The 15,770-nt window shown below is 50.5% G+C and overlaps 1 protein-coding gene across 1 annotated transcript in view; it reads right to left on the bottom strand.

Annotated features, from left to right (window-relative positions):
* SALL1 (spalt like transcription factor 1) overlaps positions 1 to 11,376 on the bottom strand; it is a 14,194-nt gene extending 2,818 nt beyond the window's left edge. Inside the window, 2 exon segments of the mRNA XM_007459470.1 lie at positions 1 to 2,203; positions 11,301 to 11,376. The exon segment at positions 1 to 2,203 is cut by the window's left edge and continues 1 nt beyond it. Of these exon segments, the coding sequence (XP_007459532.1) occupies positions 1 to 2,203; positions 11,301 to 11,376 (2,279 nt within the window).
* Between the last annotated feature and the right edge of the window lie 4,394 nt (positions 11,377 to 15,770).

The raw sequence follows: 15,770 nt of genomic DNA, 5'->3' as shown, positions 1-15,770 counted from the left end.
GAATGCTGGACCCTGAGCGGGGGCATAGCACGATGGACGCTGTAATGGGTTTTCAGGTTCCCTTTCGTGGTGAAAGCCCGGCCACAGATCTTACACTTAAAGGGCCTCTCGCCGGTGTGGGTGCGGTAGTGCATCTTCAAGGCGCTCTGACAACTGAGGACCCGGTGGCAGATGATACACTCATTGGGGTCAGTGGCCTTCTTGTCAATGTTTTCGACCAGCTGCTGAAGCTTGGATGTCTCTGAGGCCTGGACTGAGTCCAAGAGTCCCCCAAAAGGAAACTTTGCCTTGAACTGCTCGGACATGAGCGGCAACAGAGGGTTGGTGAAAGTCGAGGCACTGCCTGGGCCAGCGTCGGATGCTAGGGAGCTCAGCACGCCAGTGCTCACGGCTGGGGCTGAGCTGGGGACCACGCCGCTCTCTTCGCTTTTGCCACTGGAGGGGGGCCCAGTGGAGCCTTCCGCTTCCTCTGGGAGCCCACCGGGGTTTCTCGAGGCCGGCTCGGGAGCCCCGGAGTCACTTTTGACGGAGCCCGGGGGGCTGGCGGCAGAATGGCTGATGGGGATGGGTGCTGGCTCTTCGGTCTTGATGAAGGGGGTGAGGCTTGGGAGGGTCGGGGGCAACGGCAGGCCGACTGAAGTGGTCAGAGTGGGCAGGACCGGTTTGGTGTCTAGCCAGCTGGTGACCGGCTTTTCTGGAGGAATGGACATGCCGTAGGGGATGCCGGTACTGGTCGGGATGTTGTCCAAATGCTCAGGCACGGGATAGGGGTTCATCTGGATATGAGGGTATTTCTCTTTGTGGCGCTGAAAGTGGACTTTGAGGTTCCCCTTGGTGGAGAACCTGTTCCCGCAGATGTTGCACTTGAACGGCCTCTCTCCGGTGTGGGAACGGAGGTGGATCTGCAAGGCACTGTCGCTTCCGAAGACCTTCGCACAGAACCTGCACTTGTGTTTGAAGAAGGCGTCGTCCGAAGCGCTTTTTGCTTCGAAGGCAGTGACATTTGGTGGCTTGCTTTTTCTTTGCTGGGCCAAGGCAGACAAGGAGTTTAAATCCTCTGCCGTCGTTCCGATGTTGGGCAAAGGGCTGGGGAAAACCGAGTTAGCAGGGGCCGGCTGAGGTAGAAGTGGATTAGATGCAGGACTCAATAGACTGCTTATTGCAAAAGCTGGTGAGGAAGATGCCGAGACTGTGGGGCTGCCGGCATGGGCGTGGGAGGCACCCGCGCTCGAAGCCACTTTTTCCGAGGATGGGGTGGGAACTGCCGCCGCCAATATGTGAACGCTGGGGGAAGAGCCGCTGTGGGATGGACCGATGGTGTTGCCAGAACTGCTCTGAGGTAGCTGGATGGGGGGGAGCTGTTTCACACCGCCGATGCTGGCAGATTGGCTAGCGAGGCTCTGTGCTAACCCAGCTGCTGCCGCCAGCTGCTGAGATAAATGGGAGCTGAGTGTGGACAAGGGGTTGGCAGATGTTCGTACAGTACCTGGAGAAGGACTAGAAGATGTTGGCAAGTCTGTGTTCTGAGAAGCCAACAGCAATATTTGGTGACGAATCTGTTCGATCAGTTGCAGCTGATGGATCTGCTGCTGCTGCAGAGCTAAGAGCTGCTCCATCAGGGCCGGGACGGCCAGCTTGCCTCCGGAGGCCCCATTGCACCTCGCTTCCTGGGAGAACTGGGCCACTGCCACCTTGGTGCTCTGGAGGTTCTCGATGATGACGTTGCTGTTGATCACAGAGAAGTTGCCCAGTGTTGTCAGGTCCCCGAGTTGAGGTAGAGAGGTTGTGATCGCTGAGGTACCTGGGCAGGAGCTGCCGCTGCTGCAGCTTGGGGGGGCACTACTGTCGCCACCGCTGCTCAGGGGGCCACTGGCGCCTTTGTTGGCCACTGGGGCCTCCACCTCCATGGACTCTTCCCCGTCCGGTCCGTGGGGTTCCGCCAGGTCACTGCAGTCTCCTTGCTCTGTCTTGTTAGCCGTGTCGTCCATCTGTTCCTCTGGATGATCCGGAGTGGGGCTGGGGGAGAAGGTTTCAGGTGGGGACGCTGGACTTTCATTTACAATTAAAACTAGTTGGTTTTTAGTACAGTTCTTCTTGTGGAGCAGAAGATCTGACAATTCAAAGAACTCGGCGCAGCACCGGCCGCAGACGTGGGCATCCTTGCTCTTAGTTGTGCGGTTGGGTTGACCCTTCTCTGTGTCTCCTGCAAACGTCAAAAGGAGCAGGGTTAGCGAGTGAGCCAGGACACCCAGACATCCATGACTTCAAAAAAAACAAAAAGGGGTTGATCAACTCATTTCTCCCTGCGAAACTCAAAACTGTGGCCCCTGAAAAACAATCAATATTCCCTAAGAACAATCATGATTAAATTTTTAGGCTGTTGGAGGACTTCCTATCAATCTGGTATCTCCGAGAGCCAGGACCTTCAGGTAATCCATCAAGATATAAAATACTGCGAACTGCAGACACTGGTGCATAATGAAATTCCATAGCAAAATATTGATTTCCAATATTTTATACACGTTATTGTCTACTCATCCAGAGACGGTCCAGCCACCATCCTGAGGACTTATTAGGCTCTTGAGTTTCTGTCAACCTTATTCATTTTCAACTGATTCAAAGATATCTGTGACAGTTTGTTCTGTCACTAAACTAATTTGTAGTCATTCAGGTTCCAATCAGTGGTTGACAAGGGGGAAAAAAATGCATATCACCAAGCTGAAGACTGACAACTTGAAAATCACCTCCAGCTCCCACCTAGAACCTGAGCTACGTCTGATCCGTGACAAGCACACTTTAGCCACATCAGTAAGAAATCCTCCAGACCGTTCAAGACTCAGTTGAATACAAGAGAAAGCAACGTGCGCCACACACACACACACACACACACACACACACACACGCACGCACACGCACACACGCACACACGAGAGAAACACAATGATCATAATCCGTTACAAGGCCTGCCTGGCACCTATATATCACCCTGTGGCATGTTTGTTTTTAAAATTAAAGAATGCAACTGTGGCTACCATCCCGCGAATCAAGGAATATACGCCACTATGCTCCAAATGGCAACATTATGCCTCTAAATATTTCAACAGAAGTGCTCTATGTATAAAGACTGGCACAGGATTTACATTTCTGATTAAACATCAACTTAAAAAAAGATGTCCAGATAAGGGGAAGTGAAGAATAATTCTTGGTTTCCAGTTTGGAAATGCTTTGCAATTCTCCTTGTCTGAACGCCTTTAAAAACAGTTTGCTCTTAACTGTTATCAATTGTTTAACAGATTGTCCTGAACCTTTCATTATAAAATCCCTTTATTTCATGTTTGTTTCCACTGGTTGCTCAGACTTCTTCTCACTAAGATCCATTTTAAACATAAAAATCTCCAACTCCAAGCTAACATCCTATTCAAAGACAGGATGGCGTCCCATTGTTTGCCCAGCATGGGGAACACCAACTTCTGTTGTACAAATGGTGTGTGGTCATCTCCGAAGGCTGTGAAAAAAAAAAAAAAAAAAAAAAAAAAAAAACTGTTTAATTCAAGGATTACCTCCCTGTGTGCTTTTCTGCAGAACTGAATCAGATAATAGTTAGTTTCCATGACTTCCAAATTGAATCTCCCAGAAAACTTGCAGGGGGGGAAAAAAAAACTAATTGCAAATATGAATAAACGCAAAATCAAAATGCTGCTTTTTCAGTAAACTTAGAGTTGACTCAAAAGAGCCTGCCATTTGCCTCTTTGTAGTAAACATCAAAAAAAAAAAAAAAAGGGAAAAAGAAAAGAAAAGCTTGAGTAGTTTTGCATCCCAGAAAATATAATTAATACCCAAATACTAACTTCTGAAAATTCCTTAACTCTGTTTGCCTTGAGTGATACCACAGTTGATTAGAAGCCCTGGTAAAGTATGCCAAATGTATGCGCACTTTATTCACTGGGAGGGTTATTTGAGTAGCTAAGTTATACTTAACAAGCTAGCTTTCCTAATACCCATCTTTTAATCTCCGCAAGGGTATAGTGCAAAATGCATTAACAATACCAAACAAATCTTGGTTGGAGCAGAAAATACCAATAATGATTCAGTTTTAATTTAATGTTTAATCATCCTAATTGGCACAGGATTCCTCTGCACATTCAAGGTGCTGTTTTAAAGCCCTTTCTGTCTCTCTCCCTGCTTTAAAATAATGTAAACAAAATACGCTAAAGTTATGTTGCTTAACTTGGGATGAAAATAATGTGACAAAAATTCTGTTTAAAGTTTCTTATTTTGACAACCAATTTTAAATGATGCATCCATTTCAGATGCTTATTTTAAACTAGGAAATGCAATTCCTAATATATTCAACCGAAATGTTATTTCTTTCTCTTTGCACATTTCCATATGTAATGGTTATGTTTCCATCTACTTTTACAGCCAATTATGAAGGAACAAAAGCTATTCTGTTTGTTCACACATTTTCAACAAAATGCATTAAAACTATTATGTCAGCATGTTCTATTAAGCTCTGCATTCAGTGGAAAATACTTTTCAACCAGCTCACATTTATCAAAACATAAAGCCACTTTAAAACACAGTTTTGCTTGGTCAGCTGGGCTTAGACAAATAATGACAGATTCAGAACTAAATAACTAGCAAGGGAAATCAGAAAACTGACTTCGTCAATTGTACACATTACAATGCAGTTGCTTCAAATATTTAGCACATCTGTGCTCACGATTAAAGGGCATTTTTAATTCTTTATAACTTGCAAACATCTGATATTCTCATAATATAGAGAGAAAATAAAAAAGGTTACTTTACAGGATTTAGCTGATTATTACTTTCCTGTGCTCCAATTCTGCATTTGTGCTGTTTCAAGACTCACTTGAGAATTTTCAAGTTTTTCGACCTGAACATTTTTACATTTAGGGTTGTGCTAACTGGATGGAAAATATAGACATTTAAAAATAAGTGCCTGCCTTCTTCTAAGAAAGAGACTGTGTTTTAAAAAAGCTGCCTATATTTTAGCTTAGATTTTCACATTTTAATAAGCTGACATTTGATCTCACTGTAGAGTCAACTAATTTAACTTCCTGATGTTTATGAACACCAAAAAAAAAAAAATCCTGATATCTATTTTGATTTATTTCAAAAGCAGGTGTCGCTACACTATCATAGTTCTTAACTTTAAATCTATCTGCCTTCTGAACAGAATTCCAATGAAACAGCTTTATAAAAAAAAAAAAAAAAAAGACAAAACATGAGGACTAGCTTGAATCTTTAACTACCAAAGGAAATATTTTAAGTTATGATAAGATACACACACACACACACACACACACGTTCTAATTCATTTTTCTGACCATTTGCTATCTTGCATCTCTCTCAATAATCTGTTACACAGGATTGCAACTGGTGACCCCCTTATAGTAAATACAGTTGCCTTGTTCCCTGTACTATGGTGAAAACAATATTCCAGTTCCTCTCCTATGGATTTTGCATACAAATTAATTTTGTAATCGCGGTCATGTAGAAAAATTTAAGAAGCAGTGGTTTTCTAAGTATGTACACACAAGAAGATATCTGGAATTTTCTGGGTTTCTTTTCCCCACTCTGGGTCAGGAGAGGAGGTGATCTTATAGCTCCAGCCAATGTATATGAAAATCCCAGATGTTTTAGTTCTCATTGTACTGTTTAGGTTCTTGATGCCCATTTCAAATGTGTCAGTGTTCATCATCTGAACTAAACATTGCAGAATAGGAGACAGAAAATTGAAGTGTTCCAGTGTATCCGTCTGCTGAGAAAACAAAAATACAACTATGCCCCACACTGAAAGGTTTAGCCAGCCAGGAAAACAAAACAAAACAAAACAACACAACAGCCCTACTGTACCATGTTGAGTTTCCTTTTTTGGAGCTCCCCGGAAAGACCCTTCACTTTACTTCCCGTTACCTTCAGCTCACATTAACATTTTTAATAAAGCCTCACAAGATTGTGATTTTGGAAACTATCATTTTAACTGGCTGTTCCTTTTTGTAGACCAATTTCGAAAGGCTATCACAAACATTTTTGATTTATTGGTCTTTTCTCGTTTTCTTTTTCTTTCACAGACCTGGGAAAAACCTGCATCCGAATATCCAGCTTAAGATTCCAAAGCAATTTTCAACACCGCCACATATGCTATGCATATTTTCTGTAATGTCTTAAGTTTCCTCTATGGGATATGCAACCACATGACACATTTTACTGGCCCCCTTCAAGTCCCCTCACTGTTCTGACTGGGATTAGCGTATTCCTGAGGGGAAGAATACAAGGGAAAATCTCTGAAAAAATAACAACACGGACAAGACAGTCCTTTGAAAATCGTGATACCAGCCCACCTAATATACACAATAAATGAAAGGGGAAAATGTCTTCCCCTTGGATGAATCAAACTGAACACTAGATGGGGTTCCAGTTGCAAGGGTTTGTTCAAAAACTTCTTTGTGGCTTTCCTCTTCCAGTGACGCGTAAAAGAGACTGCTTAAGGCGAGATCTAAACTTTGACTACATAAACATTGGCAAAGGCACAAGAAACTAAATCCCTGTTGTTTGAGGGTAAAACTGAGCTATGGGAACTACCTGTCAATCTTCCCCTTTGGGGGTCTGGCATCTGAGGGTGACAGGGGAATAAGGTTAGGAAAAGAAGCCAAGCTGATAAGGTGAAACTAAAATAAACTTCGAACTTCCTGCTAAGTGACTAGCGAGACTCAATTTGGGGGTCACTGGGAAGATTCTGAAGGACATATTATGATCTGGACCTTGTCACCTCTGCATGGGAGGAGGCTAGCAAAGGTTAAAACAGCTCGACACATCTAGGTTTTCCAAAGCCTGGCACACCGACTTTTTTTCTTTTGGAGGGGGAGGGGTGCTGGTTCTTGGGATAATTTACCATCTCCTTCGTTCAGCTGCTCAATGACTGCCGTTTTGGTAATCTAAGAATATTTGGGAAGACTGGGCTAGCTGTATCAGGCGGTACCTTAGAAAAACCGAATTAAGTCTACAGAAGAAATTAGTTCTGGTTACTCCACTGCGCTTGGCTTTTCCCAATTTCAAAAAAACTGAACTGCTGGTCTAAGTCTCCCCCAGCTTTTCGGTAAGATCTCTGCATTAAAAATTTGGGCTTCTGCTTTCTAAAGAATTGTGGGTCAAGACAACTTGCTACCTGCGAAAGTAGAAAGAAATGAAATAAAGTCCCCAAAGAATAACCTATAAATTGGCACTCGTGCCTATAAACCATAGGTGAACCTGGATGTAAAATAAATCACAAAACATTCGGTATCACAAATCCACTTTAACACACGCTTTCTCGTGTCCATCCACCCTTCGCTTGTTTGTGTGTTTGTCACATTTTTGGAAGTGTGTACAGCCTGCAGCAAATCCCCCCCAAACAGTTTGCATTTTCTCAACCAGAATCTTCCATTATGCCACAAACTTAAAATAGGCCTGATTAAACATGAGTACTTTCCAACTGCCTTATCGTGCAGGTGTCCGTTTTTCAAAAAAAGCAATTAATTACAGTTCTCTCTAACCTTTGGGCCCAGAAATCAATGTGTTGCCATTAAGCTGCTCACAATGAGTAAATTACTTTGGTAAATAATAGAATTTCATTATTAATATAAATAAGAGGAATTTTTATGATACTTTATATGAGAGGCAGGGTGTTATCTCCAGTTCATGATGCTTTTATCTTTCTTCCAATATGATCTTTTCCTTGAAAAAGCTGGGCACCGAAATCCTTTCTTAATAGATGAATGGAGTCTGAGTGGGCCATCCATGTAGTTCCAGGAATCTTAAAAACACTACCCAAAGAAGAAAAACCCAACACACACACACACACACACACACACACACCTGAAATCCAAATCTCTAGTAAAGAACCCACATATAAAATCATTAGATTCCAATGTGCCCGTTCCTCAGAATTATTTATCTCGGTAAATAATTTTCCCAATGGCAGTCATCTTTCTACAAGTAATTCGAGACTTGTTGAATATCATTTAAGAGACAAGTAAGGTGCTAAAATCTTGGTTTCATAGGAAACAGAAAAATCCCCCAGTTTACTTTAGGGTTTCGCAGCTGCACCAAAAGTAGAATTAAAATATGAACATCATAAGACTGACCAAATAATCTTGTTTTCTTGAACTTGTTCCGATGAAGTTATCCTCCGGGCTGCTGAGCCTGGCTGGGATTTTCTTTGTATGCGCGCACACACTTAAACACACACAGGCGTGACATGCAGCACAGCAAGCCTGGCTGCTCCCAGCCTTGGGAGTCGCTCCTTCAGGGCTCTGGTAACTGGGGTCTACAAACTTTTCTAGGTCCCACTCTGGGCCGAGCTCACGAAATTGCAGGTGCCAGCATCTGCTAAGGGTACCGCCGACTAGATTTCATTTGGTATGTTCAACACTTCATTTGCCATATTTTAAGCCCATCTCAAGATAGAAAAAAAAGTAACCACATTGTTTAAGGAAAGGTTTATCTTCTAAAAATTTAACAATTTTGTGTATATTAAAACAAACAAACAAACACACCCGCAAACCAAAAAACAGAACCCGACAGACAACTCTTTGAAGTGTATTTTCTGGGTGGATAGAAGAATGGGCTGCTGAATATACTGCATGAAAGGTGGTGACTTTTTAAAGGTAACTTGGAGACAAGTCATGATCTCTCAGTTCTCTGTATCTCACAACTATTCCCAAATAAAAAGAACTGGAGTGTGTAAGGCCCTCCTGTAAATCAGACATGGAGGAGGATTAGTTGTGTACTAATATTATTACAACATACTAAATCCTGTAACCCTATTACAAAATCTACCCTCTAGGCAGCTTCTCCTAAACTTATTGTTCAACCATGTAAAAACAGTCATAATCTAAAACCATTACAACTGGAGAAAAGGAGGGGGGTAGGGAGAGGTGAGAAAGGGGGCTGGGAGGGGAGTGTTTCCTACGGTGCCCCTAACAGTTTACTGCCTCTTAGGACAATGAACCAGCTTTGGGGGATAAAAAAGAAAGAAAAAAGAAAGGAAGGAAGGAAGGAAAAAAGTAAAAGAAAGAGAAAAAAGAAAGAAAGGAAACTTGATTCAGTGACTTAACTAACTTACCTCAAAGCTCAAATAAACTACAAAAAAAAAAGTCCTAATAAATAATAATGGTCAGAGGTAGTGAACTCCTTTTATGCTATCGCTTTATGAGAAGCCTTAACTATTGAAAACTCTGGATTCAGAAGGCGACAGGAAAAAGGCAAAGATCTAGCAAGCATCAGTTCTCTGGGAAGCCCGAGGCTTTATTTTTTCTTTTTTGAAAATACAGAAAATCAGTACACATTTATTAAAAAAAAAAAAAAAAAAAAAAAAAAGACTTAAAAAACTCTTGCCTCTCCTCCCATGAGGTTTGGTCCTCTACAAACTGTTAACTTGAACAGTATTACTGTGAGGAAGGTCTCACTAGAAACTTTAGGAAAGATGGGTGTGGGAGTGAGATGCAGAAGAGACCAGCTGAGAAAACCCAGAAAAATACCGAGGCAGCGGCCTTGGGTAATTTCACCTCACTGTACCTCGACTACCCGGTCTCGCCTGGGGTGGAAAGCGGGGATCAGGGGTTCTTCTCAGCGGACTGAGAAATCGCAGAGGCTCTGGGTAAGGCTTGAAGCTCCAGAAAGTACTGGGGTGGAGGGAGCAAATATTGTAAACAAATTCCTTAATCAGTCGGTCTCTGTTCTCCCCAATTTCTTAAGGGACCCCCCGACGCCAGGAGTCCCCTTTCAGGACAGTCAGGATTTAGGGGGTGGGAGTCCCTTCGCTTCTCTGCCTGGGTTCTGCGCGGGTCCCTGCGCCCCAGCTCTGCTGAGAAGCAGGCCTCTCAGGAAGGACCCCGCGACCCTGGGGCCCGGGCGGCCGCAGAGTTTAGGGGACAGAGGTGCCGACCAAAGGGCACGCTTCGGAGCCCTATCGGGGTCCAGTTCCCTCCTCCACATCCCAAAATGACGCCCGGGACTGGAGCATCCCGAGAGGCATCCCGAGTCGCGGAGACCGCTTGGGGGTTGCCCCTCATCCTTCCGCAGCCGAGGGGCGAGCATTGTGCCCGGGGAACCGAGCCCGAGCGCCGCTCCATCGCCTCTGGCCCTGGGCCTGGGAGCTCGGAGGCCCCTAAAGTGAAACACCTTTAGGAATAAGGAAGGATTCGAGGTGTCCTCCCTCTGTACCCCCGACTCCCTGCCCGGATCTCTCCCACTCTCGGCCTTAGCTCCCTAACACAAACTTTGCTCTGGACTTGTTCGTTCCCTTCGGGACCCCTCAGCTGTCGTCTCCATCGTAAGAAGCCAGTGCCTCTGTTTTAGGAGGATTCTCTCGTGGCTAGATAGCACCCCAGGTCTGAAAAAACGACCCTTACGACTCCTAGAAGTACAAGGTACCACGATCCTCAGCGGGAGCCAACCGAGTTTAAAGATTTCTTGGGGGCGCGGGGGATGCATGTGTTGGGAGAAGAGATGCTGGGATAAACTTGGGTAGCCGGACACCGACACTTTCCCCCGTCTGCCGGCACTCAGTCTGGGGAGCACCCAGTTGCAAAGAGCACTCTCCACTCCGGCCTCCACCCCGGTGTGTCAGGCACGGGCGCCCCAACACAGGTCTCCATATTCTTGCAGCTCCGAACTCCCAAAGGCACCCCATTCCGCGGTGCGGGCCCAGGAGGAGTGGGAGCGCTGGGGGGAGGGGGAGCGCGGCGCAGGGAGCTCCCCCCACGTTCCGAGTTGAGCCCAGAGCACAAAGTAAACTTCCTTCCCTCAGGCAGCAGGGCCAGGGCGGCGGAGGCCAGGCCGGGGCCCCGGGCGCAGGCCGGGAAGCGCTTGGAGCCCAGCGCAGGCAGGGGCCGACGGCCTCTGCCCGCACCCGCGCCCCGCCGGGCACCCGGGCCCCTGCCGCAGCTTGGCGGGTTCCGGGCTCCGCTCCCCGGAAAAGCCGGGACGGAGAAGCAAGGCCGGCGTGCCCTCTCTCCTCCCCACAGGAGGACCCAACAACTCCGGAAAGATCCTGCCGGGAGAAGTGTTTGCTTTCCCCGTTGCAAGGGGGGAAGCCCAGCAAAGGCAAATGGAAAATTAAAGAGAAAAAAAAAATCGCGGAGTCGAAAAGGCGATTCGGAACGCGGCGCCAGTGCCGCGGTCGGGCGGTGGGCGCAGGGGTCAGCCGCGTGTGCGTGGGTGCGAGTGCGCGTGAGTGTGAGTGCGAGTGCGTGTGTGCGCGTGTGTGTCCGCGGCGCGGCCGGAGCACTCACCATCTCGCCGGGGGAGCGAGGCCACTTCGGGGTCGGATTGGAAATGTTGAGGCTTCGCTTGCTTCCTCCGCGACATGCTGGCTCAAACATCAGCTGGGGCAGAATAAAAAATTACTAAAAAAAAATCTTCTCAAAATTACGGAAATCGAGCGGCGGCGGCGGCGGCGGCTCCCCCCGCCCGCCGGCCCGCCCGCCCCCTCCCCGGCTCCCCGGCCCCGGGCGCAGCGCGCATGTGTCCTGCTATAATTATGATTATCAATAATGCATTGCGATTAATCATAGAGGGGCTCTTTGAAAGGCGATTGGCACCGGGCCAGCGCTATTCAAACCCGCTCGCCTTAATCAATTAGTTCGTGATTTGCTGCAGACCCCTGTCTCTCCGCGCGCTGGCCCAATAAGCCGGCCGCGGGGCTGGCTCTGCGCGCCGCGCCGCCCGACACTGGGTTAACCCTCTTCGCGACCGCCAGGGACTCCGCGGCCGGGCCGCCGGGGGCCTGCCTCCTCGCCTCTGCGCACCAGGCGCCCCGGCCTGAGCCCCCCTCCCTCCCTCGGCCCCCCCGTCCCGGGCTGGGCCGACCCAAATTAGCATGCCCTCCCCGGAATTAAGCCTCCCCGGGTGGGGGGTGGGGCCGGGCGGCGGGGCCTGGGGACCCGGGCTGCAGGCGCGCGGCGAACTTCCCACCTCCGGCGCTAGGCGCGCCGGCCCGCGGGGGGAGGGAGTCCCGTGGCGGGATTTGGGGGTAGGAAGTCCCGTTTCTTGAGTGTTTCTTCGTTTCTTTAAGAGCTACCAGAAAGCAGCCCACCCCCGCACCCATTAAAAAAAAAAATAAGCGAGTGGGGAAGAGCCAGCCCCACGCCGGTCCGCCTCCCGCCCGCGGCCAGGCCTCCCTCCCGCTCGCCGCCTGGCTCGGCGCTCCTTCGCCCCGAGTTCTCCATCCCCTGGATCCCGGGCTCGCGGGGCGCGGAGAAGAGGACCAAGGAAAGGTTTGGGAACATGACGGGTTTGGGGCTTTGGGGGGGAGGGGCAGCTCTCCCGCCACCCCGATCCTCCTCAAAGGGCCCCGATCCTCCAGCCTCTCGCTTGCTCCCTCGCTCCCTTTCTCTACCTCGGACATTCCCAGGACAATTAGGGCTGAAGTTTTCGGGAGAAGCGGCCCCGAGCCCGTGGGATAAGGGGGCGGCCCGGCTCCGCCCAGGACCCCTCCCGGACCTCCCCCTCGGCAGCCCGGGTTGGCTGCAGGGTGCGTCACTCCGCGGGGAGGCGGCGGCGGCCGTGGCGCCGCAGATCCCGGGGCGGGCGGCGATCGGGGACCGGCCTAGGATCCGAGTTCAGCTCCAGCCGGGGGGGAGGGGAGGGGCCGCCGCTTACCCAGCACGCTGCAACCCTCCCCTGGCCTCGGAAGGCGCGGGCCTGCCCCGCCGGGCTCCGGGCAAGGCCAGTCCCCGGGACCCCTGGGCTCCCCGACTTGGGGGAGGGAGCCGTACCCCAGGCTCCTGGCGAGGTGACCGAGCTGAGCCGGGAGTGAGAGGGGGGGTCCTTGTCCGCAGCTGCCTGGCCCGGCAGAAGCTCGCCTCCACCTCTCAGGCACTTGCCGACAGCGGCGCCCAAACTTTTCGCACCAGCTCCGTCTCCCCAGGCTGCGATGCAGCCTCCCCACCCGAGCCCCGGAGCCCGGAATGAGGATCCCGGGGCCCGCACTCCCTCCGCTGGGCTCGGGCGCCCGCGAACCTGAGGTTCAGTCCTCGTCTCAGCCTAGCTCTTCCCCCTCGCGCCTCAGGGTCTCCTCGCTCCAAGGTTCCCGAAGTCCTGCGCCCGAGGGACAAACTAAACTTCGGTTGAGTAATGGGGAGGAGGGGGGTGCAGATACACAATCCCTGCCCTATCTCGCGATCGGGAAAGGAGAGGGCTCATAAGGACGCCCCAATTCGGGAGCGCCCTGGAGTCTGGAGAGGAACACAGTCGGTTCGCGTGAAGTGGGCACCAATCTTCGGGTAGAGTTTCGGGTACTCCGGACCCTACTGCGCTCCCCCGTGACTCTCTCTAGCTTCTTTGCGCCCCCCTCTTTTTAAAAACCTAAATCTTTTGTGTGCGGGTGAATGTTTCTGTTTTCCTCCTGGAGACTTTATTTTTCTTGGTATAACTTCTTTCTTTCTCCTTGTTCGCCCTTTCTTCACCTTTTCTCCCGCTTATTTTTCCTCTCTTCTGCCCTCGCTCGGCTCCTAACACACGCGCACACACACGCACACCCTCTGCTCCTCGCTCTTTCTCCCCAGGTCCTGTTGGTTACAGTAGATTTTGATAAAAAGACAAACGAAGCCATCAGTGGGGCTGATGTTGAAGAATGAAGATAATAATGTTTCCATAGGTGGTGCTTCAAATGCCATTATTTCTCACTGAATATTTAAAGAGATCCCTCGGCAAAGATGGATCTGCGTGCTCCTGGGGTGCGAGCCGCTCGCTTCCCCTAGACACCCGGGAAAGTGTGCAGGAGCACGTGTAAACCCTAAACACACACACACACACACACTCCGCGAACTGTGATCCTCGCAGACACCCCAACCCGCGCTCTCCCAGGTACACCAACGCGGCCGTATGCACTTGCACACTGTTTCTCCGCTTATGCTCGCGTTTGGAGCCGCCCCGCATCCGTCTCTAACAATCTTGGCTTCTTTAAAGTCCGGGCCTCCGGAGCACCGCGTGCTGCCAGAAACCAAGCGGAGTTGACGATCCCGCAAACCCCTCTTCCCGGTTCGCGCCGCGTGCTCCGCGGGAAGCTCTCGGGGAGTAGCTTCACACGTGTTCGTTACTTGCTCTGTGTGTGATTAAGATTAAGGGGGGGGGGCAAGCTTTCCCTCCCCCCAAAAAACCCACCAAAACAACCAACCAAACGAAATGCACACGCAAGAACAGCTTCGCGATGTTTAATTAAAAATGGGCGAACAGAGACGAATTAATTGGGGAGATCCAAACTTTAATAACTTTTTTCGTTCTTTTGCGTCCTCGAAGGCGTAGAGGCAGGGGTCTCGCTCCGTGCGCAGCGTCCCCCGCTAATTTCTTGTTTGTTTTCTTTCCCTCTGTGGCCCGGAGAGAGGAGAGGGAAGGTGGAGGAGGGGGGATGGGAGGAGGGGAATGGTCGGAATGGCCGGGAGAGGAGAATTGGTCTTTATTGTTGACGGCAACACATCGATAACGGGCCGTTGTCTCAGGCCCAAGTTCCGTGGTTCGCACACACCGGCGCTGTACTGCCAAGGCGCACGGGTGAGGCTTCGTGTGCCGCGAGGCAGAGAAATAATTAAATTAATAAAAACGGAGAGAGAGTGGGGGTCGATTTGCACTTTTGAGCGGGTCGAAAGAAGGCTGGGAGTGCGAGTGAGGTTGCCACAGCTGGAGCCCGTCCCCACGCCCTGCTCACTCAGGAGACCTGTGCACTCTACTGGGGGTCGTGGGTCCCCGCCTTAGGTGGGGCAGCTGCTGGGGAACTCGGACTGACAGGCCTGGCACTTAGGGGTTGCTCCACGTCAAGGAATGGGGGTGGCCCGAAGTGAGGCAGCGGCTGCGCCAGGGTCGTGACCTCGTGGGCCGGCAGGAACCGCACCCGGGGGCGGCGATTGGCGAGCTGTGCGAACTCACATTTGGGGGTCTTGATGACTGTGTTTCTACCAACACGTTCCCTCAGTTTTCCCAACACCTACGGAGTCCTTGGTGGGTTTGGCTGGGCCGCAGAGCTGGGCCCCAAGGCTTCGGGCCACAGCCGAATTCCCAGCGAAGGGGTTTCCCGGCCTCTCCCCTTCATCCCCTGATCCTGGGACGAGGAGAGGGTGTTGAGCCTCCCTTTTTCCGAGGCCTGGTTCTTCCACCCGCAAAAGAACCTTATTCTGGCCCAGTCTGACCCCGGATTTGGGATGGAGCCTGGAATGAGGCCTGGCCTGGGCCCGGGACGCTCCTTCTCTTTCCGCCGGCGCGGGCTGGACACTCTACTACCCTTGAACTGAAGGTCGGCCCCACTCGCCCTGCCCCGCGCCCCTGCTTCCTCAGCCCCCCGGCCTCAGGCCCCGCTAGCCCCGCGGCCGAAGCTAGGAGGGCAGGAGAGGAGGTTTCGTTTTCTGGTGCCAAGCAGAAAGCGGCGAAAAGGCGGCCGCGGCGTCCCGGGGGCGGGGGTGGAGGCACACCGATGGTATCAACATTATTGATGGGGAAATATTAGGGGCAGGAGCCCGGAGATCAGGTTCCCAGTCCCTCCCCTACCCGGAGGTGGGAGGGACGGAGTGGGTGGTGGCAGTGGTGGCGACGGTGGCGCGTGTTGGGATGCGGGCGGCTGAATGCACCCGCATTAAGCACTCTTGGGATTTATTTATATTTTTCTTGTCTGAAAGTTGGGGCGGCGGGGGGGGGGGGGGGGCTGCTGTGGAGCTCCCCAGGGGGCTCAGGACCATTAACCATCTGTGTCAGGAAAAGGCATTCTTCCAGGT

This window comes from Lipotes vexillifer, unplaced genomic scaffold (assembly GCF_000442215.2).
Source record: "Lipotes vexillifer unplaced genomic scaffold, Lipotes_vexillifer_v1.1 scaffold342, whole genome shotgun sequence".
Taxonomy (NCBI): Eukaryota; Metazoa; Chordata; class Mammalia; order Artiodactyla; family Lipotidae; genus Lipotes; species Lipotes vexillifer.
The sequence above is the reverse complement of the archived record's forward strand: the minus strand, read 5'-3'. Positions and strand labels throughout refer to the sequence as shown.